The 27,009-nt window shown below is 49.7% G+C and overlaps 1 protein-coding gene across 1 annotated transcript; it reads left to right on the plus strand.

Moving 5' to 3' along the window:
• Nucleotides 1–344: 344 nt before the first annotated feature.
• Nucleotides 345–26,876, plus strand: RBSN (rabenosyn, RAB effector; the record flags this gene model as incomplete). Its single annotated transcript, XM_080718150.1, is given in 17 exon segments — nucleotides 345–368; nucleotides 901–1,073; nucleotides 1,235–1,319; nucleotides 3,195–3,281; nucleotides 7,914–7,959; nucleotides 8,081–8,190; nucleotides 8,395–8,676; nucleotides 8,679–8,693; nucleotides 10,890–10,960; nucleotides 13,598–13,684; nucleotides 15,148–15,250; nucleotides 15,982–16,086; nucleotides 18,470–18,589; nucleotides 18,593–18,635; nucleotides 18,638–19,036; nucleotides 19,039–19,619; nucleotides 26,745–26,876. Coding segments are annotated over 17 exon segments (2,463 nt in total).
• Between the last annotated feature and the right edge of the window lie 133 nt (nucleotides 26,877–27,009).

Genomic DNA, 27,009 nt, shown 5'->3' on the forward strand with positions numbered 1-27,009 from the left:
TCACTGACAGCATCAGCTACTTAGTGAGGCCTTCTGCAACTTAGTGAGACCCTGTTTCAAAATAAAGAATAAAAAATAGGGCAGGGCGTGTAGCTAGAAGGTGGAATTCCCCTGGGTTCCATCCCACGACCTGGGGGGGGGGGCCCAGTTCCAAAAAAAAATAAAATAAAATAGGCCCGGGGGTGTATCTTAGAGATAGAATACCCTTGAATTCAATTCCCAGCACCCAAAAAGAAAAATCCCTCCTGCAATTTAGACCCCTATAGAGACGATGGTTGTGAATGAATAAACGCCACTAAACTATGCTTTAGAAGGTTTACTTTTTTTTTTTTTTTTTAGCGGTAATGGAGATGCAACCCCGGGGCATTGTACCTCTGAGCCTCACCCCCAGCCCTATTTTTCAATCTTTTTATTCTTGAAACTAGTCTTTTATTCTTGCAATACTGAGTTGCAGAGGGCTTCGCTAAATAGCTGGGGCTGTCTGCGAACCGCAATCCTCCAGTCTCAGCCTAACGAATGCTGCGATTACAAGCGTGCGCCGCACGCCCATCTTGTTACAGGGTTTGTTTGTTTGTTTGTTTGTTTGTTTGTTTGTTTGTTTGTTTGTTAAGGGTCAAGCATGGTTTGGTTAGCCATCGCCCTCACCCCAATTGGTCTGAGGGGCGGGCCTGCAGTGCGCTCATCCCACCACCAGAGGCCGCTGCAGCGCCACCCCGCTCCACTCGCCGGCGCGCGCCGTCCTGGGCGTCTTGAAAGCGCGTGCGCGGAGGGGCGGGGCTGGGCGGAAACTGCGTGCGTCATCGCCGCGCGCCGGAGCTGCCGGGTCTCCCCTGACAACCGGGCGCCCCAGGCTGTCTCGCTCGGGCCGCTCCCCAGCCCCTTGCCCCGCGGCCGTCCCAGGCCCTGCCCCTCCGGGTCCTGTGTCCCGAGCCGCGGCCCTTGGCGCTGCAGGCGCTGCAGAGCTCGGGGGTGGCCTTCCGCAGGATCCTGTCTCGCTTCCCCCAGGAGCTGAGCCTGGTCTTCGCCTACGGCTCCGGGGTGTTCCGCCAGGCGGGCCCCAACGCGGAGAGAAGGTGAGCGGGACCTGGAGAGGCCCTCTGCCTTCCTCCTGCGGAGCCCGAGGGGCCAGTCCGCCCTGCGCACTCCAGGCGCCGGCCAGCGGAATGCAGGTCGTGCGGAAGGGCTCCAGGAGCAGGGCGCGAGCTGAACTGTGAAAAGTGGGCGTCCCCTTCAGTCTGCGGGCAGGAGCTGCAGTTAGGCCCGGGGAAAGCTGTCGCATAGGCAAGCGGGAAGAAGGGAAAGAAATAGTTAAGTACCAGGTCGGTGTTTTCAGCCTTGACTGAGCTTTGGAATGTTCTAGGGAATCTCAAAAAAACTAAACAACAACATCCCGGACGTGGTGGCGCACGCTTGTAATCCCGGCACTTGGGAGGCTGAGACAGGAGGATCTCAGGTTCAAAGCCAGCCTCAGCTACTTAGGGAGGCTCTCAGCAACTTAGCGAGACCCGGTTTCCAAAGAATGTATAAAATTGGTCTGGGAGTATAGCCCAGAGATAGAAAGCCCCTGGGTTCCATCCACAGTACCAGACACACACACACACAGAAAGCAACAACTTGGTTTCCACCTCAAGAGATTCTGATTTAATTGGTTCATGATGAGACTTGGACTTAAGGGATTTCGAGACACCCTAGGTGATTCTAATGCGGAGCCAAGTTGAGAGTCCCTTCTGTTGCTGTAGGAAAAAAGTGCAAAAGAGTTCTCTGAGTCCAGGACGCTGATAAATTGACCGTAGGCCCAGGGCGGGTGCTTTGAAGGTAAAGGCAGCTGCTAGTGGGCGCCAGTATATTTACTCTTGCTTAGCACATTTAACAAGAGTCTACTTGGGACTCAACATTTTTATTCTTCAGAATTAGCTGGGTACAGCAGCTGTGAAGTTCTCGCTGGTTTGCAGAATCCAGTGGGCAGGTTGCCATAGGGCCTCACTAAGCAGCTGCGGCTGGCCAGGAACCTGCAAGCCTCCTGTCACAACACCCCAAGTCCTGGGGTCACAAGTGTGCGCCACCACGCCTGGCCCTGCAGGAAAGTTTTTCTAGCATGGCTTACAGCCTGCTTGTCTTGTCTCCTCTCCCACCACATAAATATGTCCTGTTCTAGTGGTATGCTGCAGGTCCCAGAACTGCCTGGCTCTCCTGTCTATAAGAGCAGCTTCCTCTAACACGACTCCCTACCCTTCTCCACACTCCCCCAAGCCCTTCTGTCTCCTCCGTGTCCATCTCATACATTCCTCAAGACTCATACTTCTCACCTCTAGGAAAAGTTATACTTCCTGAGGCTAACCTTGAACCTGTGCTCTTCCTGTCTTGGCCTCCCAATTACTGAGATTACAGGCATGCGCCAGCCAGCGCTCCTGGCTTGCTTTCTGTTTTATTGATCTGACCCCCACTATTGAGTGAAGCATTCATCCCCCTATGGAGTCAATTTAGTGAAAACTTGTCTGTTATCTCAGTAGACTGAGCTCTTCTTCCCTAGTACCTATCAGAACTCATCATAGGTACTTCAGGAAGAATGGGCGAATAACGCATTTCCCTTTACGTACCACTGTGTAGAGTTTATTCATGTGATGTTAGTTTGATCCGGAAGAAAAGTGGATATTTACATTTAGCTATTTTTAGTTGAAAGGCAATAGAGCACAGCTCAGCACACAGAATCTGGTAGCACTGCTCAGGTGTGTGCCCGTTAGCTCTGCCCTTGTGCACAGCGCTCTCTGGGCCTCAGTTTCCTTCCTCATAAAATTGGGAGAGTGGCACCCCTGCCATGTGAGATTGTTTTGAAGATAAAATGTGTTACTGTGTGTGATATCTCTAAAGCATTCAGAAGACTGCTGGCACAACACATGTGAAATGTGTGTTTGGCTGCCTCTTTTGTACAGATGAAAATGAATCTCACCTTGTTTCCAGAGACTTGCTTAAGTATCTGATGATAACCATAGATCTTCTGACTATTGATCGTGATAGCATAGTATTTGAGGCCTTTCCACTCCCTCTAGCTGCTTTTCTAGGGATTGAAACTAAACCCACTCTCTCTTCTTGGCTTTCCAGAATGCCATGCTGGACTTTGTGTTCCAGTAGATGACCCTGTTGCGTGGCATTCAGAAAACCCGAAGAAGAATTGGAGCCACTACTCTTTTCTAAAGGTTTTAGGGCCCAAGACCATCACATCTGTTCAGAATCATTACGGCGCTGGAGTTTACTACAACCCGTTGGTCATGTGTGACGGCAGGGTAAGTGACTTCGGCCCTTGTCTTCGCTGGGTGCTTCTTCCTTGGAACACCTGTGAGATATGTGTGTTCTTGTGGTCAGGAAAGGGTTACACGCCTGCTGGATGTCGTGAGGCCAGAGATGGAGCAGAAACTGGACTCCTCATCTCCCCATGACCGTGACTGCAGTGTGAAAGGGCTAGATGTCATTGATTTGAGTTTTTGGTCTTTGGCCTGGTGATTCTTAGGTTTTAATCTGTTGGACACAGAGATTGTGGGGATCCATCCCCAGAGTTTCTGCTCCAGTAGGTCTGAGGTGAAGCTGGAGGATTTGCTTTTCTCACAGACTCGCTAAGTTGCTGAGGCTGGCCTTGAGCCTGTGATCCTCCTGGTTCAGCTTGCCAAGTCCTTGGATTATAGGCACGCTCCACCACACCTAGCTCGTTGTTTTGATTCTGAGGGTTTCTCTATGTTGTTCAGGCTGGCCTTGGACCCCTGGGCTCAAGCAGCCCTCCTGCCTCAGCCTCCCTAATAGCTGGGAGTACAAGCACATGCTACCGTGCCTGCTGTTGGGCATGTCATTTACTCTGATGGGCCTCCATTTCTTATTCCTCGAATAAGGAACACTAATTACATAATCATTTCTTTAAAATAAAAAGAGCTGGAGGTGTGGCTCAGTGGTAGACCACTCCTCGGTTCCATTCCTAGTACTTCAAGAAAAAAGAAAGACTATCTCGAAAAATTGAAAATAAGTTGGGAGTGGTGATTTACGGGTGAGGCCTGTAATCCTAGTACTTGGGAGATTTAAATAGAAAAATTGTAGGCTCGATTCTAGACTCAGCAACCTATTTAAAAATTTTTAAAAAAAAAGGGCTGGAGGTGTAGCTTGTAGGTAGACTGCCTCTAGGTTCAATCCTCAGTATCACCATAAAAATTTTTTTGAAAATGATAAATGAGCTGGGCGTGGTGGCGCACGCTTGTAATCTCTGCGCTTGGGAGGCTGAGACAGGAGGATCGCACAGGTTCGAAGCCAGCCTCAGCTACTGAGTGAGGCTCTCTGCAACTGAATGAGACCCTGTTTCCAAATACCATATAAAATAGGTCTGGGAGTATAGCCCAGAGGTAGGAAAGCCCCTGGGCTCCACCCCAGGACCACCAAAAATCAAAGAAAATGATAAATGAGTGCTGTGATGCTCCTTCCCTATCCTGTCCCCGTTTCCCTTTCCTGTGGAAATCGCTGTCAACCAGATTTCTTGATGATACGTTTTAAATGATTTCTTACCTCTAGATGTCAGTATATATTAGTTAAACCAGAAAATCTGATAAAAAGAAAGATGGTAGTATTTTCAACAAGAAAATTGGTAAAAATCTTAAAGAATTATGACAATATAAATATGAATTCTTTGTTTTCATTTTTTATTTTTATTTATTTATTTATTTATTTATTTATTTGGTGGTACCGGGGTTCCTAGAAACCCTTCTACCTCCGGGCTACACTCCCAGACCCCTATTTTATACTAATACTTTAGTAGACTCTGGCCAAAAAAAGCCTAAGTAGAATGGCCACCAGGTGTCCCAAAGAGGCCGGTACCAAGTCATGGGAGGCACAGCACTCCTGGCGGCTTTCCACGCTGAGGGACTGTCGACTGTATTGAAGTTGCGCAGCCATGACGCTCGCTTGTGTATCCTGTTAGTGTTGTTCCCGGGTATCCCTGGTGTGTTCATGGAGGTGCAGTAGGTTTTGTTTAAGGTTGCACATACACCACCTCTGTCTGCAAGCAGATAATCAGTAGCCATTCAGTTGTCAGATGCGACTCCTACTAAAGGTGCATGTTCCATTTGAGACCTTGTAAGGCGTCGCCAGTGCTGACCATGAAGTTTTCAAGGGGACGGGTTAGATTTGTAATCGTGGCCTCCTGATAGGCAAACCTTCCCCGAGAGGCCAGTCGTCCAGCGCTAATGTGCCCTGCCATTAGGAGCCACACGGTGGCGCCCTTGCTGTTGCCTATATTGTTATCTCATAAAAATGGCAGGTGACCTGACCAGAGGACAGTGTCCTCAGAAAGATTTGTTGTTGATGCAGGAATATGTCAAGGCTGTGGAGGGGACTGGAAAGAGCCTGCTGGAGAATCAGAGTCAGGGAGTTCTTTCTGTGGGTGGCCACACAGGATGAGATATCTGGTAGGGCGTACAGGCTTGTTGGCAGGTAGAACTATCAAACTTCTGATAACAGTTACTGAGCCAGAGGGGTTGTTGGTACAATTGGGGGACAACAACCCCCTCTGGAACTGTGGTCCAGTCTTTCCTGTATAGGAGTAGTTATCGCAATGGCATGAACCAGCGAGGTATTTCTGTTCCCATCCCCCTTTCCTAGAGGTCCTGCCCATATACTGCGGTGTGACGTAGGAGTAGGCCTTAGGACCAAATGAGTTTGATTAGCTCAGCGATGCCCCAGTGGGTCCAGCAGAGGACCCTCAGCGAGACGGTGAAAGCAGGTGCATCAGTTGTGCCCATTTGGACAGGGACAGCAAGGAATGTTGCTAGGACAGTAGTACTCCCCCACTGTAATATGATTCTGCAGAGGTTTGCTTGTGGCATCAAATCAAAACGGGTTAGATTTGAAGTGTTGTCATTAGTTAGGAAGACAAGCCGAGGATGGCTCAGATCCAAGGAATCTTTGTTTAAGTAGACAGGCTCAGAAGGGTCTACAGTGCGCCCCTGTGGTTTAGCTTTGACACTTACCTCTGGGGAATACACAGGCCTCGTGCCAGGTCACAGTGACCCTCCCCACAAGATCGGACAGACACTTGTTAGGTCTGTGCAGGTGGCAGCCTCTCGGGCTGCCCTGTTGGCCAGGTAATTACCCTGACAAGGTCTGTTCCCTTTTGATCCTCCCTGCAGTGAACTACAGCTACTTGTTTTGGTTGCAGGACAGCTGTGAATAAGCCCGTAATCTGGGACTTGTGCTAATAGAGGATCCAGATGAAGTAAAAAGCCCCCTTTCCTTCCATGTAGCCCCATGGGCATGAATGACCAGGACGGCATATTTGGAATGTGTATAGCTATCAACCATTTTTCCAGCAGCCCTATTAAGGGCCTTGGTAGCACTATTGCTTGGCTAATTGGGCACTAGTGGTGGGTGGCAGTGGCCCTGCCTCTCACTTCAAAAGGTGTCGTGATGGCATAACCAGCACATCGTAGTCCCTCCTTCACAAAGGAGCTGCCATCAGTGAATAAGTAGTTGTCAGAGTTCAGCAGAGACTGATCTGTCGGGTCTTGTTGGGGCATCTGAAGGTGTGTTAATGTCTCTCTGCATGAATGGATGGGCCTTCAGTGTCTCCAGGCAGGAAGGTGGATGGGTTGAGGACCGTACATTTCTTGAAGGATATATCAGACTCATCCATAAAGATGGCCTGATATTAAGGATGCAGCTGTCTGAGAGCCACAGGTGTCCTTTTGATTCTTTATTTTTTAATTTTGTTTGTGGTACTGTGGGGTGGAACCCAGGGCCTTTCTACCTCTGGGCTATACTCCCAGCTCTGTTTTATACTTTATTTGGAAACAGGGTCTCACTAAGTTGCTGAGAGCCTCACTAAGTAGCTGAGGCTGGCTTTGAACCTGCGCCATCCTCCTGTCTCAGCCTCCCAAGCTCTGGGATTACAAGTGTGTGTCACCACGCCCAGCATACAGATGTCCTTTTGATTCTAATGGGCTCCAGAGACCATGGGGAGTTTGTTTTATAAGACGTCTCCCTATTGTTTTTGGGCCTCGGGGATTAGGGTGCCCACTGCAGCCATTGCCCGCAGGAGGCTGGCCAGCCATGAGCAACAGGCTGGAGTTCTTTGCAGAGATCAGCTACTGGCTGCAGAGTCTGTCCCTTATCTTGTGTCAGCTCTCCCAACCCTACCCCGCTTTTCAGAGGTACATCCATTGAAGTCTTCGTGTGTCAGCCATCCAAGGTCCCTGCCTCGGTCGGGCCTGTTTTAACCTTTCGAATGCCTTTGCTTGCTCGTGGAGGGGAGGATAGGGCACTCTGGAAGTTAAGGGCACTCTTGGCATTCTTTAAGGAATCTGTACAAGGGGCTCTCTCAGCATAAGCCAGGAGCCATATGCAGCAGTGACCTGCAGCTCCACGCTGCCTCCTCCTCAGACACCCTGGTTATTGCTGAAATGGGTCACTGACAATGAGGAGATTGAAAGTGGCTCACAGAAAGGGGGGTTCCTGCCGGGCACGCTGGTGCACGCTTGCCATCCTTGTACTTGGGAGGCTGAAACAGGAGGATCTTGGGTTCACGGCCAGCCCCAGCTACTCAGTGAGACCCTGTTTCAAATTAAAGAATAAAAAATAGGGCTGGGGGTGTAGGTCAGAGGTAGAATGCCCTGGGTTGCATCCCCATTACCACACAAAAAAAAGATAGAAAGAAAGTACCACACACACAAAAGAAAGAACAAAAGAAAGGGCAGTGCCTTCTGGATGTGAAACTGATACTGTTTCCCTTGTGGAATTGTTTCTGACTTTGTGGGGCTGTTGATGACCTGTGGGACTGGAGAAATGGTTAAGTGTGAATTCCTGCTTGACACTTGAGTAGTGCAAAGTGTGGGGAGAGTGCGTCCATCGCCGGGCTAACTCATTTGGCTCTGTTTTCTCCTGGTTAGCTCACGGCATTCGACAGAATCAACACCGAGTCTGCCAAGATTCGAGGTAACTAGAACTTTGTTCACGTTCTTTCTGTTCTTACCTTTCTCCTTAACCAAATCTCTTTTAAAATGGTTTGTTCTTTTTTTTGTTTTTTGTTTTGTTTTTTGCATTGTTCCTCCCAAAGCAATAGAAAAGTCTGTGGTGCCTTGGGTCAACGACCAGGATGTCCCTTTCTGTCCAGATTGTGGAAATAAGTTTGGCCTCCGTAACCGCGGCCACCACTGCCGCCTTTGTGTGCAGGCTGTGTCCGGGGCTAGGGCATGCGGGCGGAGGGAGGGCCCTGCCAGCCGTGAGGACAGCGAGCTGCGTCGTTGGGATCTCGCTCGCTTGATGGCAGTATGACTCCCCTCCCACCTCAGAGGCTAACCAGGAAGGCAGAGGGCTGTGCGCTGATCCCAAGTCAAACACCTGTGGGCTGACACGCGCGGGGATGGGCAGAGGGATGAGATGGCCGCGAGGATCATCAGTGCTTGTCTGTGGCGGTTTACAGACAAGCTCACCAGCGCCAGCGAGGACTCCCTGAGCGCCCACACCAGCCCCAGCCAGTCTCCCAGCAGCGTCCACGGCTCCCGCCGGGGCAGCAGCAGCAGCGTGAGCAGCGTGAGCTCTGTCCTGGACAAGAAGGACGATGACCGCATCCGCTGCTGCACACACTGCAAGGCCACACTGTGCAAGCGGGAGCAGCAGATGGACAAGAACGGGCACACGCCCCACGTCGTGGCGCTCTGCTCTACGAGGTGACGAGGCGTGAGGCTCTAGGGCGCAGCACGGGCAGGCCGGCTGCAGTGCGTGTGTCTGCGGACTCGGGGCAGGCCGGCTGCAGTGCTCATGCCTGCAGACTCTACCGGCCGCTTGGGGAGTGGCTCCCTTGAGGCCTTTGAGTTCCTGCTGAAGGGCCAGGGTTTCCCAGTCAGGGCCGGGCTGAGCCACAGGCAGCTAGGGCGTGGGGCAGACTCGCTCCCCGACATTTCTCAGCCCATTCAAAAGCAGGAGCAAGGAGGAAGGGCAGATGCTTGCAGGGTGGACAGGTTCTGCGGGAAGGCAGAAGCTGGAGATGTCGTCAACAGTGGGTCAGAAGAGTCCGGGGAGACTCTTTTGGGGAGGTTCAGACTTCACAGGTTCGAGGACGCGTTGCAGGGTTTCAGGCTTTACACACTCACTGCCCATGGCCGAGAGCCTCCCATCCTAAGTCTCAGCTCAAGTGCCTCCGCTCTGGTTACCTCCAGCGACCCCAGAGCACTCTTAAGTGGCCCACAGAGAGGCCAGTGTGTGCAAAGGACTCCTGGGAGGGAGAGTGCTCGGTGTCTGCGTGGCCCTGGAGGCCTGTGGGCCAGGGGCTAGGCAGTGGGGCTCAGCAGGGAGGTGGAGGGGCGGGAGCAGCTCAGCCTAGAGGGCAGCCGCGCGTGCGGCACTGAGCCGAGGCCGGGCGTTTAGTCCAGTGACTGCCGAAGGGCCCTGTTGGCAGTTCTGCAGGGACCATTCTGGATCCGCCGTGTAAATGTGACTGGCAGGCGGATTCCTTACACCGGGTACTGAGCTATGGGGTTCTTCTTCCTGTCATCCTGTGTGTGCAGTTCGTGGGCCGGTATCTTTTTAGTAAATAACCACTGTGCTTGTGTGTGTGTTCATGTGTGTCTGTCTCTTTTTGGTACTGGGAATTGAGCAAGGGGCGTTCTCTTTGTGAGCTATACCCCCAGCTATCTTTTGTATGTTTTTATGTTTTTATTTATTTTTTCATGGTACTGAGGGTAGAACCCAGGGGCTTTTCTACCACTGGGCTACACTTCCAGACCCATTTTATACTTTATTTGGAAACAGTGTCTCACTAAGTTACTGAGAGCCTCACTAAGTATCTGAAGCTGGTTTCGAACCTGTGCCTCCTGTCTCAGCCTCCCAAGAGCTGGGATTACAAGCCTGTGCCACCACGCCCAGCTTGTTTTTTGGGGGTTTTTTTTGTTTGTTTGTTTGTTTGTTTGTTTTGAAACAGGCTTTCACTAAGTTTCTGAGGTTGGCTGTGAACCCATGATCTTGCCTCACTTTCCCAAGTACTGGAATTATAGGTGTGCCTCACCATAACCCAGCTGCTTTTGCTCTGTGTGTGTGTGTGTGTGTGTGTGTGTGTGTGTGTGTGTGTGTGAGAGAGAGAGAGACAGAGACAGAGACAGAGAGACAGACAGAGACAGACAGAGGCAGACAGAGACAGAGGCAGACTAGGGATTGAGCCCAGAAACAGAGTCTCACTAAGTTGCTGAAGCTAGCTTTGAACCTGCATTCCTCCTGTCTCAGCCTCTCAAATACGGGATTCACAGGTGTGCACTGTCACGCCCAGCTTTCCTCCTTCTGTCTTGAGGCGAGCCTGGCCATGCCACATGCCGGTGTCTTGCTATTGCCTGGCAGTGCTCCGCACAGAAAATGCACCATCTGCTTCCTCTTCCTCCTTCTCTTGTCTTGCTACACACATTGCATGTGTCCTGGAAGGCCTTCTCTCAGAAACATCCAATTGACCTCCATGCTCACTTTCTTTCCTTCCTGCAGAATTTTCTGCTTGGAAAGTAGGTCTGTAAGCTTGATGTGGTTGTGCATACCTGTAATCTCAGTACTTGTGAGGCTGAGACAGGAGGATCGCAGGTTCAAGGCTTAGCCTCAGCGATTTAATAAGATCCAGTTTCAAAATAAATCATAGAAAAAGGGCTGGTGGTGTAGGTTGGAGGTAGAATGTCCCTGGGTTCAAGCCCCAGTAGCCTTCCTCACCCCTCAAGAAACACAGCAACAAAAAAGAAAATAGATCTATAAATTAGGAAATTGATAACCATAAGGGAAAAAAACCCAATTTTGAAAAATGAGCGTTTTACATCCATCTTCCTGTCACCTGGCTTTTCTGTGTTGGCATTTCTGTATCTGGAGAGAAGCACTCACTTCTTGTTTGTTCTTAGAAATTACGACTTTGCATGGAAAAAGTTGACCAGAAAGCACCTGAATCCATCAAGATGGCCGCGTCCCTGAAGTAAGCCATTCCTCTCTGTGTTTCTTGTTCGGTGGTAACTGTCTTCTGGAAGCTTAAGTCAGCTCTTCAGGAGCTGAAATAGAAATCTTTTTCTTGTATTTTTGGGTTTTTGGTGCTGGGGATTGAGCCCAGGGCTTCACGTACGCCAAGCACCCACTCTACCACTGAACCATCCCCCAGCCCCTAAAAGTGAAGTCTGCAGCTCTTCTGACAGGCAGCTCCGTGCCCAGGCCTGGCTGGATGCCTCTTGACAGTGGCCGGGCCGTGACAGGGCTTCACGCTGAAGTTTCCTTTTGAGCAGGGGTTGGCAAGCTTCAGCCCAGCAGCCAAAAGAAGCCTGCCATCTGTTCTGTTGTGTTTTGTTGTTGTTGTGGGTTTTTTTTTTTTTTTTGGTTTTTTGTTTGTTTGTTTTTTTAGCGGTACTGGAGATAGAACCCAGGGGCATTCTACCTCCAAGCTACAACCCAGCCCTGTTTTTTATTCTTTATTTTGAAATAGGGTCTCACTGAGTTGCAAAGGGCCTCGCTCAGTAGCTGAGGATTCTTCACGATCCTCCTGTCTCAGCCTCCCAAGTGCTGGGATTACAAGCGTGCATCACCACGACCACGCATGGCTTTTTGTTTATTATTTATTTTATTGCAGGACACAGCAGTATTTTTCCAGCTAAAACTGCTGGCAGGTAGTAAGCTAGGTAAAGGCAGCAGTCATTTCTGCTTGCTTGCTTACTTATTTATTTATTTTTAAATCTTTTATTTTTGGTGGTACTGGGGTTCCTGGAAACCCTTCTACCACCGGGCTACACTTCCAGACCTATTTTTTTATATTTTTATTTGGAAACAGGGTCTCTTAAGCCAGGGAGGCTGGCTTGGAACCTGCGCGATCCTGTCTCTGCCTCCCAAGCATGGGGATTACAAGTGTGCGCCACCACGCCCGGCCTTTCTGCTTATTTAATTAGATCGCTGCTGCCTCCTGTGGAAGGTTCATAAGCCATTGCTAAGGCTCAGTCAGCAGCAAAGAGTTTCTGAACTGTTGCCTCTAGCCCAAGGGTCATCCCTAAGCCTGCGGAGGTGAAAAGTCGGAACCCTCACACCAGGATTCAGCAGTGCAGGGAGGGAGGGAAGGCTTGTGAATGAGCAACCATAACTGTCTTCCATACTGCTGCCTCCCAAGAGGAGGCAGGCCACTCTGGCCTTTGCTGATTCTCCACTCCATCCCGGCATCTTGAGTCATAGTGCTTTCAGAGCCGGGCGTGGTGGCACACCCTTGTAATCCCAGTCCTTGGGAGGCTGAGACAGGAGGGTCACAGGTTCACAGCCAGCCTCAGCAACTTATGTGCTCCACAACTTAGGGAGACCCTGTTTCAAAATAAAAAATAAAATAGAGCTGGGGGTGTAGTTCAGAAGTAGAATGCCCCTGAGTTCAATCCCCAATACCACACACACACACACACACACACACACACACCAGAACAACAAAAAAAGAGTGCTCACCCAAAAGCAAGGGCCATTGGTGTGTGCCTATGAGGGTTCCTTAGTCAGTTCCCCAGTGGCTCCTTCTTTCCCTGGACAGTGTTTGAGTGGGAAAAGCCGAGGGAAGAGCTTTCTACTCCAATGTAGTATGACCAGTTCATTTAGTAAACCATTCACAAGTTTTATTTATTTATTTATTTATTTATTTATTTATTTATGTTGTGCTGAGCATGGAGCCCCAGAGTATCCTACCTCTGAACTACAGCCCTAGCCCTATTTTACTCTTTTTTATTTTGGGGTCTCACTGAGTTGCAGAGGGCCTAAGTTGCTGAAGCTGGCCTTGAACCTGTTATCCTCTTGTCTCAGCCTCCCAAGGACTGAGATCATACGTGTGCACCACCACGCCTGGCTCCACTTCACACATTTTATTAGATGGAGTACAATTGCTCAGGAAAAGTGAGCAGGAGTGCATTCAGTGGCATTTGTTCCAGCGATGCATGTAAGAGCGAGTCCTCAGAGGCCCAGCACCTGTGCTCTCTGCACAAGGAATAGCAGCTTCCGGCTGATTAGTGCAGGCCAAGCACTGAACACGCATTTCTCCATGAGTCTGAAGTGTCCTTTTGAAAAAATTGACCACGTCTGTCTCTGTGAGGCCTTACACCTTGAGAGTCACTCTCTCATCTGCACGATGATACATTGATCAAATGTTTTGTGATGAGCCGGGTGTGGTGCTGCATGTTTGTAATCCCAGGACTTGCGGGTTCATGGGTAGCCTCAGCTACTTAGTGAGGCCCCTGCAACTTAGTGAGGCCCTGCTTCAAAATGAAGAATAAAAAATAGCCGGGCGTAGTGGCACACACTTGTAATCCCAGCGCTTAGGAGACTGAAACAGGAGGATCGCATAGGTTCGAAGCCAGCCTCAGCTACTTAGTCAGGTTCTCAGCAACTTATTGAGACCCTGTTTCCAAATAAAATAGGTCAAGGACGTAGCCTGGAGGTAGAGACCCCTGGGTTTTGTCCCCAAGACCAAATATAAAATAAAATAAAATAAAATAAAATAAAATAAAATAAAATATAGGGCTGAGGGTGGAGTTCGGAGGTAGAATGGCCCCGGGTTCAATCCCTAGTACTTCCCCCCCAAAAAAAATGTTCTTTGATTTCTCCTTAGTGCCGGGGAGACAACCTACAGTCTGGAACAGGCCCAGGACCTGCGAGTAGAGGTGCAGAAAGTGTATGAGCTCATAGACGCTTTAAGGTAAGGTCCGTTAGGTGATGTCCTGCTGGCTGAATGTCAAGGAGACTGGAGTTGTTATTATTTGGGGGGGGGGGGCTGGGGATTGAACGCAGGGGCATTCTACTTCCGAGTTACACCCTCAGCCTCATTTTTTATTCTTTATTTTGAAACAGGGTCTCACTAAGTTGTGGAGGGCCATGCTAAGTTGCCTACCTGGCTGTGAGCTTCTTCTCCTCCTGTCTCAACCTCCCAAGTATTGGGGTTTCTGGTGTGGTGGCTTTTGCACTCATATACGTGGATCTTGTGCATACATCTCAGTACATGTGTCTTGGAGGTAGATGACCCCTAGGTTCGATTCCCAGCTCCAGAAAAGGAAAAGAAATAGGAGTTGGTGTTCCTCCCCGCTGTGTGCCCGTCCCTGGCTGGTCCTCGTGGAGCAGCTATTCACTGTACCCAAGTTTCCCTGTGGGGCCAAGAGCAGCACCCCCATATGTTTGGTGAGGAAACGTGCCGCAGCTAAGAGCAGCTGTGACAAAAGCCAGGCTCTGTTTTTACATCTGTGCTCGCTCCTCAAATCTCGAGCTGCAGTCTGTCTGTCTGTCTGTCTGTCTATTTATTGCAGTACTAGGGATTGAACCCAGGAACATTCTCAGCTCTACCCCTAGTCTTTTTTTTTTATGTTGTTTTGAAACAGTCTCACTAGGTCGCTGGGAGTCTCACTACGTGCTCAGGCTGGCCTCAAACCTGTGACTTTCCTGTCTCAGTCTTCCAAGTGCTGGGATTACAAGCATGACTTCCATGCCTGACCTGCAGCTGCATTTTAACCATGAACAGGCTCTTGGGCTGAAATCAGCCCTTAGGGTAGAGGAAGTACAGGGACCCATGGGCACCAGTGAGATGAGGAGTCATTGTCCATCCAACATACAGGACTTACCACATAACTCATGGGACCTGATGTAGAATGAAAATGCTGTCCCTTGCTAAAACATTCATAAAGATTTTAAGAGCGTGGTGCGGTGATACATGCCTGTAATCCTAGTACATGGAAGGCTGAAACGGGAGGCTCACAGGTTTGCGACCAGCCTCAGCATCCTTATGAGACCCTCAGCGAGACTCTGTTTCAAAATAAAAAATAAAATAGGGCTGGGGATATCCCTCAGGGGCCCCTGGATCCACACACACACAAAAATAATAATAAAAGAATTTTAAGATGGCGACAGTAGGCAGACCCGCAGTTGCACAGGCTGTGCCCTGAGAAGCTCGTTCTACCTACGCGGTCAGTCTCTCAGTGACTGAGCGTTTACCTTGTACGTGCGCCATGTTGGGAGCCTGGGCTATGACCAGAGGATAGCAAAGGGGACTTGAGTAGAGTGGCTCACTGGGCTCCTCGTACCTGCCGACAAGAGAGCCTGGCCGCTCCAGACATGCCCCCTTGTTTCTGAGGCTGCCGCGCCTGTTATGTTGGTGTGTTTGTGCTCATTCAGTAAGAAGATCTTAACCTTGGGCGTGAACCAGGACCCTCCTCCACATCCAGACTCTTTGCGGCTGCAGAGGATGATCAGATGCTCGGCCACGCTTTTTGTGCAGGTAAAGCCTTCCTGGGCGGCGGGCGGCGAGCTCGGCCCGTCCTGCTCTTCTCAAAAGGCAGATCTCTGCCAGCAGCAGGTCGATTGTGTTTATACATTTGCCATTTCTAAAGAGCATGAATGCGTTTTGCCACGTTTTGAGAGAAGTATGGATTTCAGAGAGAAGCAAAACATTTGTCATCCTTTATCACTTATTCTGGTGTGCACTTTTCCTGTTTGCACGTTTTATGGATGGGAGTGCATATTTGCATCCTGTTTTAATCACTGCATATGTCCTGAGCTTTTTTACATAGTGATTAAACAGCTATCATTCGAATAGCTACAGAATAATGGTTTGACTGTATATGCCATGCTTTATTTAACCCTTCCACTTGAGAATGGCCAGTACCAAAAAATAGATATAAATACGTGCAATAAAAAATGGTGTGTTAGGGTGAACGGTGCCATGGAGAGACCTGAGGGTGGTCTCAGGAGGTGGTCAAGAGGACCCGAGGGCGCAACGCCACGGCAGGCAGGGTGTGAGGGCAAAGCGTGGAGCTGGCTGGGCGAGCCTCGGCTCTGGTGTGCCCTTTCCTAAGGAGAAGGCAGGCTGTGTGGCAGTGCTTCCTTTCCTGCTGCTCAGGGACTGTCACTCCCCAGGGGTGGAGTGGCTTAGCTTCAGCAGACAGAGCTAAGGCTTTTTCTTTTTTTTTTTGAATGGGCTTACACGTAAAATTCCGTGACTCCCTACAGGAAAAGTTGCTGGGTTTGATGTCACTGCCGACCACGGAACAGTTTGAGGAACTGAAAAAGAAAAGGAAGCAGGACATGGAGAGGAAGAGGACCATGGAGAGGCAGGTGTGTGAGCCCAGGCCCTGCGGCCGCAGCCTCCTGTCACCACCTGGCGCCCAGGACACCCACGAAGCCGCGTTGCCTCGCGGCCACTCACTGGCTCGAGTCTGTGTGTCTTCCGGCCTGTTCTGGCTCCTTGCTCCTCTGTGGAGACCAGCACAGTCTTTGTGTTTCTTGCCAGGCCATGGTTTCCTTTAAGAAGTTCTGTTGATTCTTTCATGCCTAGACCATCCAAGAGATTGGCGGCTCTTCTTCCAGTAGGGCTTCCAGGGCCGAGACACTAGGAAGTTCCCACGCATTGGAATGGGCACAATTTGTGGTACTTAGGATTGAACCCCAGGGCATTCTATCTCTGAGCTAAACCCCAGCCCTTTTTATTTTCAAACAGGGTCTTGCTAAGTTGCTGAGGCTGGCCTCAAACCTGTGGTTTTCCTTTGTGAGCCTCCCAAGTATTGGGATTAGAAGTGTGCACCACCACACCCAGTTTAAAATATGTTCTTTTTTAATTTTTTTTTTTTTTTTTGGTACTGGGTTGGAACCCAGGGCCATTGCACCTCCAAGTAACACGCCCAGCCCTGTTTTTTATTCTTTATTTTTTGAAACAGGGTCTCACTGAGTTGCAAAGGGCCTCACCAAGTAGCTGAGGCTGGCTTCGAACCTGCGTGATCCTCCTGTCTCATCCTCCCAAATGCTGGGATTCCAAGCATGTGCCACCACACCTGGCTCTTTTTTAAATTTTTTATTTATTTGACCGTGCCACTTCAGATGAGCTAGTACACACACATACACACACACACACACACACACACACACACACACACACATTACTGAGGATAGCCTTGAGCCTGAAATCCTCCTGTCTCATCCTTCCAAGTATAGGGATTACAGGGGTGTGCCACCACTCTTGGCAGAATGTACATTATTAGAATAGAAAATAGCTGGGCACAGTGGTGACACCTGGTCTCATAGCTATTCATGAGACTGAGGCAGGAAGATCATAACTTTGGGGTCATTCTGGTTCAGTTAGTGACATCCTGTCTGAAAAATCAACATGAAAGGGGCTGGGGATATTTAAGTGTATCTAGAGCTCTTGATCAGCATGTTCAAGACTCAGGATTCCACCTCCAGCACTGCAAAAAACAAAAACTGAGCATGGTGGCACACACCTGTAATCCCAGTACTTGGGAGGCTAAGACAGAGGATTGCAGGTTCAAAGCCAGCCTCAGCAACTTCATGAGATCCTGTTACCAAGCAAAAAATTAAAGTAGGGCTGAGGATGTAGCTTGGAGGTAGGATGCCTCTGGGTTCGATTCCCACTACCACAAAAACAAAACCAAACAAAGCCAGGCACGGTGGGCCATGCCTGTGATCCCAGTACTTAGGAGGCTGAGACGGGAAGATTGCATATTGAGGACCGCCTCGGCAATGTAGTGAGACTCAGCAACCTAGTGAGACCCTGTTTCAAAACACAAAAATAAAAAGGTCTTGAGCCGGGCATGGTGGCGCACACTTGTAATCCCAGTATTTGGGAGGCTGAGACAGGAGGATCGCGTAGGTTCGAATGTGTTCAGATAAAATGTAAAATAGGTCTCGGAGCGTAGCCTGGTAGAAGGACCCTGAGTTTCATCCCCAGTACCACTAAAAAAGTTAAAAAATATATAAAAAGGGCTGGGGGTAGCCAGCCTCCATAACTTAGTGAGGCCCTCTGCAACTTAGAACCTGTTTCCAAATAAGAAATAAAATTGGGCTGGAGGTATAGCTCAAGGGAGAACATCTCTGTGTTCAGTCCCCAGTGCCAAACACAAAAAAGAAAGGGCTGGGGTGTAGCTTAGTGATACAGTGCCTCTCGGTCCAATCCCCAGTATCAAAAAACAACAACAAAAAATAATATGTCTACTTGACATTGTGTGGGATTCTCCTATTGTATAGGTGTGGGCGGCAGACCTGGGTGGCTTAAGAAGAGCGTACAGCAATGAGGCTAAGACTGAGATCTTACTCCTTCACTTATTACTCGTTAACTTTTTTGTAATTCAAAGTTTGCCTCCCCTTAACCGGGCGTGGTGGCGCACGGTTGTAATCCCAGTACCTGGAGGATGAGACAGGAGGATTGCAGGTTTGTGGCCAGCTTCAGTAGTGAAGCCCTCCACAACTTACTGAGACCCTGTTTCAAAATAAAGAAAAAATAAGTCTGGGGGTGTAGCTCCGAGGTAGAATGCCAGTGGGTTCAATACCCTGTACCACAAAAACACCCAGGGGTGCTTCCCTGCCCCACTGTCCTCTTGATTTGAGAGTTGGATATCTTAGTCCGGAGGAGGGGGATTGGATTCCTAGGGGTAACTGACACTGTGAGCTGCTGTTGGCCGCTGACCTGTGCTTTGGTGTCCCCCAGGCCGCCCTGGAGTCCCAGCGAAGGCTTGAGGAGAGGCAGAGTGGCTTGGGGTCTCGTGCGGCCCGCGGGGAGGTGGCGTCTGTGCGCAGGGGCCCTGCCCCCTTGAGGAAGGCTGAGGGCTGACTCCCGCTGTCAGAAGGCCAGGGACAGGGGGAAGACCCCGACCCCTTCTCCAGCAGATCCACAACATCACGTCATTCATCAGACAGGCCGAGGCCGCGGGCCGCGGGGATGAGGTGCGCACGCTGCAGGAGAACCTGCGGCAGCTGCAGGATGAGTACGACCAGCAGCAGACGGAGAAGGCCGTCGAGCTGTCCCGGAAGCAGGCTGAGGAGGAGGGCCTGCAGCGGGAGCAGCTGCGGATGCTGTGTGAGCGGGAGTGGGAGCGGGAACAGGAGCAGTTCCGGGTGGCCTCCCTGCACACGCGGACTCGGTCCCTGGACTTCCGAGAAATCGCGCCCTTCCAGCTGGAGCCCGGCCACGGAGCACACAGCCACCCTGCTTATGCTCTGGATCTGGGTTCCTCCCCGGTACACAGCAGCACAGCTCCTGAGACTCCTTCACCGGCTCAGCTCCAGCCCCTGTCCAGGGATGGTCTGGGCCCATGGCCCTTGACCAGGAAATCCTCCCCCAGAGCACCATGTCACAGCAGAATGACGTGGCCTCCCTAAACCCCTTTGAGGAGGAGGACCTCTCCAGCCCCATGGAGGAGTGTGCTGTCAGCCCTGCCGCTGCACAGGCTCCCCTTGGCACTTTGACCCTCCCCAAGGAATACAACCCCTTTGCGGAGGATGAGGAAGAGGAAGCCACGGCAGGAAATCCCTTCACCGACCCAGACAGTCCAGCGCCCAACCCCTTTGACGAGGAAGATGAGCAGCCCCACCCAAGGCCCTCGAGCCCTGCTGCCCCTGGAAACCCCTTCGAGGAGCCCACCTGCACCAAGCCCTTTGAGGTGGACGGTGACGGTGGCCCGGAGGCAGCAGAGCCCATCGAGGAGGAGCTGCTGCTCCAGCAGATCGACAACATCAAGGACTACGTCTTCGATGCCAAGCAGTGTGGCCGCCTGGATGAGGTGGAGGTGCTGACGGAGAACCTGCGGGAGCTGAAGTGCACCCTGGCCAAGCAGAAGGGCGGCCTCGACTGCGCCGTGGTGGGCAGGGGCCGGGAGGAGGGCTGGGGGCGTGGTCACGGGCGAGGGGCGGGCCTGCTAGTCCATGTCGTGCGCTTTGAGGTCTGTCCACTACAGTTGGATACACAATGGGAACCAGAATAGGAAGAGCCAGCATCCACTTGTTGGTTTCTTGCCTTTTTAAGTTGGGAGCTTTCCCCTCTCGCAAGGTCTTTATATTTTTACTACTGAGGTATAACTCAGTGCAGCTCTGTTGGCCAGAGCGGAAGTGGCTGCCATGACCACCTTGGTCCCCGTGCTCCTGTCCGCTCTCGGTCATGACGCAGGCTGTAGAGCAGCCTTGTGCAGGGCCCTCCCTTCAGCCAACACAGGACGGATTCCGCTGGGCTGTCCTCTGCCCTCACAGAAGGCTGTCCCCATTAGGCTGTGGTTCCCCCTTCACCTGCGGCTTCCTGTGCCCTGCCCAGAGCCTCCTGCCCCTGCGCTGGAGGGGAGCCCAGTGCCACCTTTGATGGAGAGGTGGCAGGGGATGTTTTGCCTGTATCTTCTTCCTTCACAGTTTAACCCATTTAGTCCCATTTTATGTTATATACAGAATTCCTATAAGAACCTATTCCATTTTATAGAAGAGGGCTGGACACGGAGGTGCATTCCTAATCACAGTACTTGGGTGGTTGAGACAGGAGGGTTGCAGGTTCCAGGCCAGCTTCAGCAACTTAGTGAGACCCTGTTTCAGCATAAAAAATAAAAAGGGCCGGGGTGTAGAACACCTATAAATTGCTCTTTACGTTTTTATAGGTGTCCTATATTAGGACAATGGGACATATTGGGTTAAGGAAGTAAAACTCCCAATGCTGAGATGCATTGATGAGGATGGTCCCTAGGGAGACCTCCTTCTGGAGCCTTGGGGAGTTACTCTGATGTGGGCTCAGTGTATAATTCAGGAATTAGTCTGGAACCTTCTGTGGAACATCGTCAGAAGAAGGGAAGGTTTTCTAAGAGGAGAAGTTAAAGTAACTTCCAAGGATTTTTGACCAGCCTCCTCCCTTTTGATTCATCTTGCCCTGGGGGCTCTAGTGAGATAATTTCTTACCAATTTTAGCATTAAGACATTGAAATGAACCGGGTGTGGTGCACACACCTGTAATCCCAGTACTTGAGAGGCTGAGACAAGAGAATTGCAAGTTTGATGCTAGCCTCAGCAGCTGAGTGAGGCTTACATTATAGCAAGACCCTGTTTCCAAATAAAAATAAAAGAGGGCTGGGGTATAGCTCGGAGGTTTTGAAACCAGTGTCCCTAGTTTCAATCCCCAGCATAACACACACACACACACACACACACACACCACACCACACCACACCACACCACACCACACACACACTTGAAATGTTTAAAGAGGCACAGCCTAGGATCATTCCAGTATCACCATGGTAATTGAACTCTTCATTGAGGGTAGATAGGGAATTTCATTTCGCTCTGGTGCTTGATTACAGGGACATTATCCTTGAACGACATCAGCATCATGCTATCTAAGTGTACTCAGCTCTATGTAGAGTTTCTGCCATTATGCTCGCTAATTGATGAACATTAACTGACCACTAGTCACTTTATATCCTTCACTAACACTTTCATTACCACACTCCCATTGCTTACTGAAATAGACGGAAGCCCCTCCTTACATTCTGGTGAAGACCCCTCTCCTTAGTGGGAGTGGCTGAGCTTTTGAGAGGTGTGAAGATCTGCATATTGAACTTACTCACATTTCCTTAGCACCTGCTGAACGCAAAGTCCTGTAGAGGGAGTGGGAGTGGGACGCGAGCAAGAGGACCGCCCTGCGCATCTGGACTGCGCTCACAGTGTCAGCCAGTCACCTGCCCTGCACATCACGGCTGTGTGGGAGGTGGGCTGCTGGCATGGAAGATGCTGTCTGCTGCAGGCCTCTTTTCTTCCCCAGGCCTCGACCTTGATGCTGTTATCGTGGGACTTCAGAGATGGCCAGCCACTCCCCTGCTTCACCTGTCATTTCTCTGTTTTCCTTATGCGAACGTTCTCTTAATTAGCTGATTATTCAGGTAAAACTGATTCACTCAGTGTACTCCTTCCCTGAAATCAACCCACGGAGCAGTCTGTAAGTTATAAGAGCATCAAGAAACCCATGAGAAATGTTCCTAAAGACTTTCAAAGCCCTACTAAATATACTACACCAAACTCAAGTCAGATCCTTCAGGTTGCACTGGATTCTCCCATTGGCTGTATTCTTCCATTCAATTCTCCCACGGTCATCTTCTGTAAAAGAGAGATGACAGGAGATAGAACTCCACCCTCTCAGCTTGGCCATCTTCCAGGACCTAAGGTTGGATTTCAGAGACAGGTTGACGGCAGAGAAAAGTTGGACCATGAATTATAACCACCACTCAAGTTCTTACCTCACGTGAGTACGCCTTTCCCACAGTCCTTGAAGGCAAAAGCTCCGGCTCACCCGTGAACCAGCAAGCTCTTGATGTGGTGCTGGTGGATCTCCCAGCGCAGGTCATGATTGTATGTGTAGGAGATGCTGGAGACTGGCGCATCAAAGGGAGCTGGCTTCCCCCATGCCTGTGTGTTTCCCAGTCTAACACACTAAGGACACTCTCGTACTTGCCGCTCAACGTGTCTTTGCTGTTCAGACACTAACACATACCTCTGAGTCACCATGAGCCGTGGAGTAGGCTGGACATTGGCAGTTGTGTGCTGAGACTCCAAGTGAGAGGCTGGTCGCTTTACCAGATCACAGGCTGGAGTAGCAAGTTTTGCTTTGTCATATGATGAATTCCAGTTCGAGGGTCATTGATGTGCATGCGCTACTCTGGGTCTTGTATCAGAAAAAAAAATTTTTTTTAAATAAAATGTTATCCATTGGTGTGAATATGTATGTGCATGGGAACCCCAAGTGAAAATCATAACAGAACATCCCTCTCTCTTTCTTGACAATGACCATCTGATCTTCACAAGATAGTCCTGGCGCCAGCGGCCCTGATGTTAAAAAGTCCTCCAAAGTCAAGGTCACTGGGTCCTACACAGTGGGTAAATACGGCGCTGGTTCGACCTTATCCCATTATCCCTGCAATGTTGGGGCCATTGTGCACAAAAACGGAAACCCTCCACAGTCATCCCTGCACCATTCGGGGAGAGACAGGCTCAGCCTGTGGCTGCCGTTTGTGTTAGGCACTGTGCTACACCTCCACCCTTCCTCGGTTGGCCTTGCCAGAGGCCTGTGGTGTTGATATGCCAAAGGAACCCATTACGAGTGGTTACCTGACTCAGTCACAGCCAGCTCATGGTGGGAATAAAGTTGAAACTCAGAGCTCCCTGGCTCACTGTGCCCTCAGTCAAGAAGTGATTGAGCTGGCTCAGATAGGGTTGGTGGGGGAATGCTCATACTGTGTCCAGCTCAAAACAGAAATGGGTAGTGGGGAGAGAGGTTGGGTATAGCTGAGCAGGTTCCTGATGGTGGCTTGGCTTGGGTGGGCCTTGAAGCCGAAACCTTCTGGGACTGATGGGCCACATGAACCCTGAGCGTCACACCTGGACCTCCTCACTCCATCTTCCTGACCACCCCAATTAGCAGAGGAATAAGTGAATGCTGAGGTTAAACATGGCCAGGGTCACACCACTGGGATTCCAGCCCAGTCTAACTCCAAAGCCCAAGCTGCCTGCGCCTGCTTCATACAGGCACACTCAGGTCTCTTCATGTGAGATCAAGTGTTTAATCCATTGTAAAAGCCTCGTGTGGACTTTATGTCTTTGTGGTGCTGGGATTGAGCCTAAGCACCTTGTACATGCCAGGTGCTTAAACGCTCTACTAAATAGCCCACATCCTCGATCTTTTTTATTTGTTGAGACAGAGTCTCAGTAACTTGCCAAGGCTGGTCATGAACTCTGGATCCTCATACCTCAGTCTCCCAAGGAGTTGGCATTTCCACGAGTGTGCCGCTATGCCCAGCTTGAAGAAGAGATATTTGAAGTGGCCAAGTACTTTCCAAAATTAGCGATAGACATCAAACCTCAGAGAATACCAAGCAGGACAAATGCCAAAAATCGACACGTCTGGATGTCATGGAAAATAGAAACCAAAGACGAAATCTTGAAGCCAGAGAGTGGGAAATATCGCACCTATAAATGGTAAGAATTACAGTTGACTACTTTTTACAAGCCATGTAAGCAAGTGTGGAATTAAGTATTTTCCAATATTTATTATTAAAAGAAAGAAGCACCCCAACCTAGAATTCTATGTCTGGTTTGCCATAGAATAGTAATAAGACATATGCTGGAATTACAAGTGTGCACTTTAAAATGGGGTCTCACTGAGTTGCAAAGGGCCTCACTAAGCAGAGGCTGTCTACAAACCCAGATCCTCCTGTCTCAACCTCCCAAAAGCTGATATTACAGTGTGCACCACCATGCCTGGCTTACAATTATTTCAAAATAATTTTTTTTTTGTAGTACTGGTGATTGAACCTAGGGGCACTCTACCTCTGAGCTGCACTCCCAGCCCCATTTTTTTTTATTATTATCTTTTAGTTTGAAGCAGGGTCTCACTAAGTTGCAGAGGGCCTCACTAAGTTACTGAGGCTGCCTGTGAACCTGAGATCCTCCTGTCTCAGCCTACCCACTACTAGGATCACAAGTGTGTGCCACCATGCCCAGCTGAAAATAACTTTTCAAATTACTTTTTGTCACTGGGCATGGTGACTCATGCCTATAATCCTAGTTCTTGGGAGGCTTAGACAGGAGGCTCACAAGTACAAGACCAGCCACAGCACCTTAGCAAGGCCCTGTTTCCAAATTTAAAAAAAAAAAAATAGGACTGGAGTATAGCTCAGAAGTAGAACATCCCTGGGTTAAATCCCTAGTACCATAATAAGTAAATGAATTAATCAATTAATTAGTAAGGATGGGGTCTTCCCTCAGGGGTAAAATGCCCTTGGGTTCAATCCCTAGTACCACACAAAAAGTTCTTTTCAGTCTGGCATTGGTTGGATTTGTGAGTGGAGAGTCCACGCATAGTGAAGGCCAACTGGACCGCTATGTTCTAATGTCAAGCAGAAAATAAGACTTTGATTTTAGGATAATATACAAGTGCCTCGGGCTTTGGGGTTGGGCCCCTCTGCCCAGGGTTATTTCCTTCCCCCTTTGCCAGCTCCTCTCCTTCTTACCCCGTTGGGCTGAGCATCACTCTTGAGGGGGTTGCTCTCTGACCTCCGGAACTGGCCGCCCCTGCACACCACATCTCTTTCCATTCCTACCGACCACTGCAGGGCTTGCGCAGTCAATTGTGATGATTTCACCAGTGTCTCTCCCCCTTCAACCAGGCTATAAATTCTATGGTGACCAAGGCCACTTTGGCTTCTGCCCACAGTAGCGATGGCCACTTAGAGATGAGGTCGAGACCACTGTGCTAAGACGTGTTGGCCAAATTTGAGGGAAATGGCTGGTACTTGGCTTCCTAAGGGATCAGAAAGAACACGTCCATAGACACACTTGGCTGGAGTCGGCTCCGCATCCAGAGCGGGTCTGTGTCTAGTCAGAGGTCAACACACATTTCCCAAGGATGACATTGAGCCCAGACGTCAGGAGTTGGAGTCTGGTCTCTAAAACACCAGGCTCAGCACCCTGTACAGGAGGCAGCTGTACACTAGGATGAGGGCAGCTCCAGAGGTCAGCTTCAGCAGGCCCAACCTCCACTTACCACACATTTGCCAAGACGCCTCCCAGCACATGCACAAAACTGCTGACATACAAAAGTGTGCATCATGGCCCAACTCCCAGGATAATCAAATCTCACATGAGAGCCACTGTTCATGGCCGCATAACACGGCACGCGTTAGGCATCATCAAATATGCACCATGGTCCTTTTCCCTCTCTGTGTAATTTGACTCTTATAACGTGGGGTAACTTTCCCTGCTTCAGAATCTCTGCATCCCAAGGTCCCTGTTGCTTCTGCACCCAAAAGAAAAACAGGTGCAGAATCAGCAACGGCCGCAAGGTAGCGCTGGGTAACACCTCTGATTTCAGGGTGGGTTTTTGTTTTCAGTTTATTTTTTGTTTCATTTTTTAGTATTGGGGTCTGAGTCAAACCCTTCAGCCCATTTTTGAAAAAAAAATTGTATTTGTTTTTGGTACTGGGGATTGAACCCAGAGGTCTTCTATTTCCAAGCTAGGCCCAGGCCTGACATTATTTCTTTATTTGGGAACAGGGTCTCACTAGGTTTCTGAGAGCCTTTCTATATGTTGCTTCTAAACGGCTGAAGGCCTCGCCAAGTTGCTCATGCTGGCCTTGAACATTTGGGATGGAAAAATAAACCACCTGAGGGACTCTGAGAAGCCCACCAAGCCACGACATGACAGGGACACAGCCCTGTGAGAGACTGAACCAGTGGACTCAGAGAAGCCAGGCGCAGGTCCTGACCACAGACACTGTGGATAATATTTGCTGTTTCAAACTGCTAAGTTTGTGTTTGTTTATTCGTGGTACTGGGGGTTGACCAGGGGCATTCTACCTGTGAGCTACATCCCCAGCCCTATTATATATATTTTTTGTTTTGAAACAGTCTCAATAGGTTGTTGAGAGACTCACTACTTGTTAAGCCTGTCCTCAAACCTATGGTCCTCCTTTCTCCACCTCCCAAATATTGGGATTATAGGCATGCACCACCATGCCTGGCTTCAAGCTGCTAAATTTTAAGGTAATTTTTTACACAGTAACACAAATAAACTTGTGTCATATGTAGTATTATATCTACCACAGCCTGAAAACAGCTGTTACCTGAACAAAGGGCTTCATCAGTTCTTTTCTTCAAATGGGAAGAACCTTCCCCACCTCGCAGTGAATCTGCAATGTCTCTAAGCAGGTATCTGTTCACAAGGAAAAATGACCTTGCTTTGAACTCAACCCAGAAAATATTAACAGATGCAAACTGATGTACCAAGATCTTGAAAGAGGAATTTCCATGAAATTTCTCATAACTTTAAATTTTCCTTACATCGAGTGCATTTCAAACTTGTAAAAACAAAAGACACATTCAAATCAGGTAGAAATCACACATTTTTATTGAGAACTTCATTCACACCGTTTCCTCTCTTGGCTGCTGCTCTGGCAATGCAGGTTGCAACCTCTGGAGAACATGACATTGGACCAGACATGAGAGCCAGAGTGAACGCGGCCCCAAACCTGGGCTTTCAGAATTCCTACACCTGCCAGGAACTGGACAGTCCAGTCTCCACCTTCTCAGTGTAGACAACCTGGAGCCCAGTTAGAACCTGGGAACAAGATGCACCAGAATGGGCTACGGTGCCCCTCTTCTGCGCAGGGCAAGATGGCCTCGGCAAACCCAGATCTGACCACTGGCCTCCTCTGTTAGGAATGGCCC

Source organism: Muscardinus avellanarius, assembly GCF_963383645.1.
Source record: "Muscardinus avellanarius genome assembly, chromosome: 22".
Taxonomy (NCBI): domain Eukaryota; kingdom Metazoa; phylum Chordata; class Mammalia; order Rodentia; family Gliridae; genus Muscardinus; species Muscardinus avellanarius.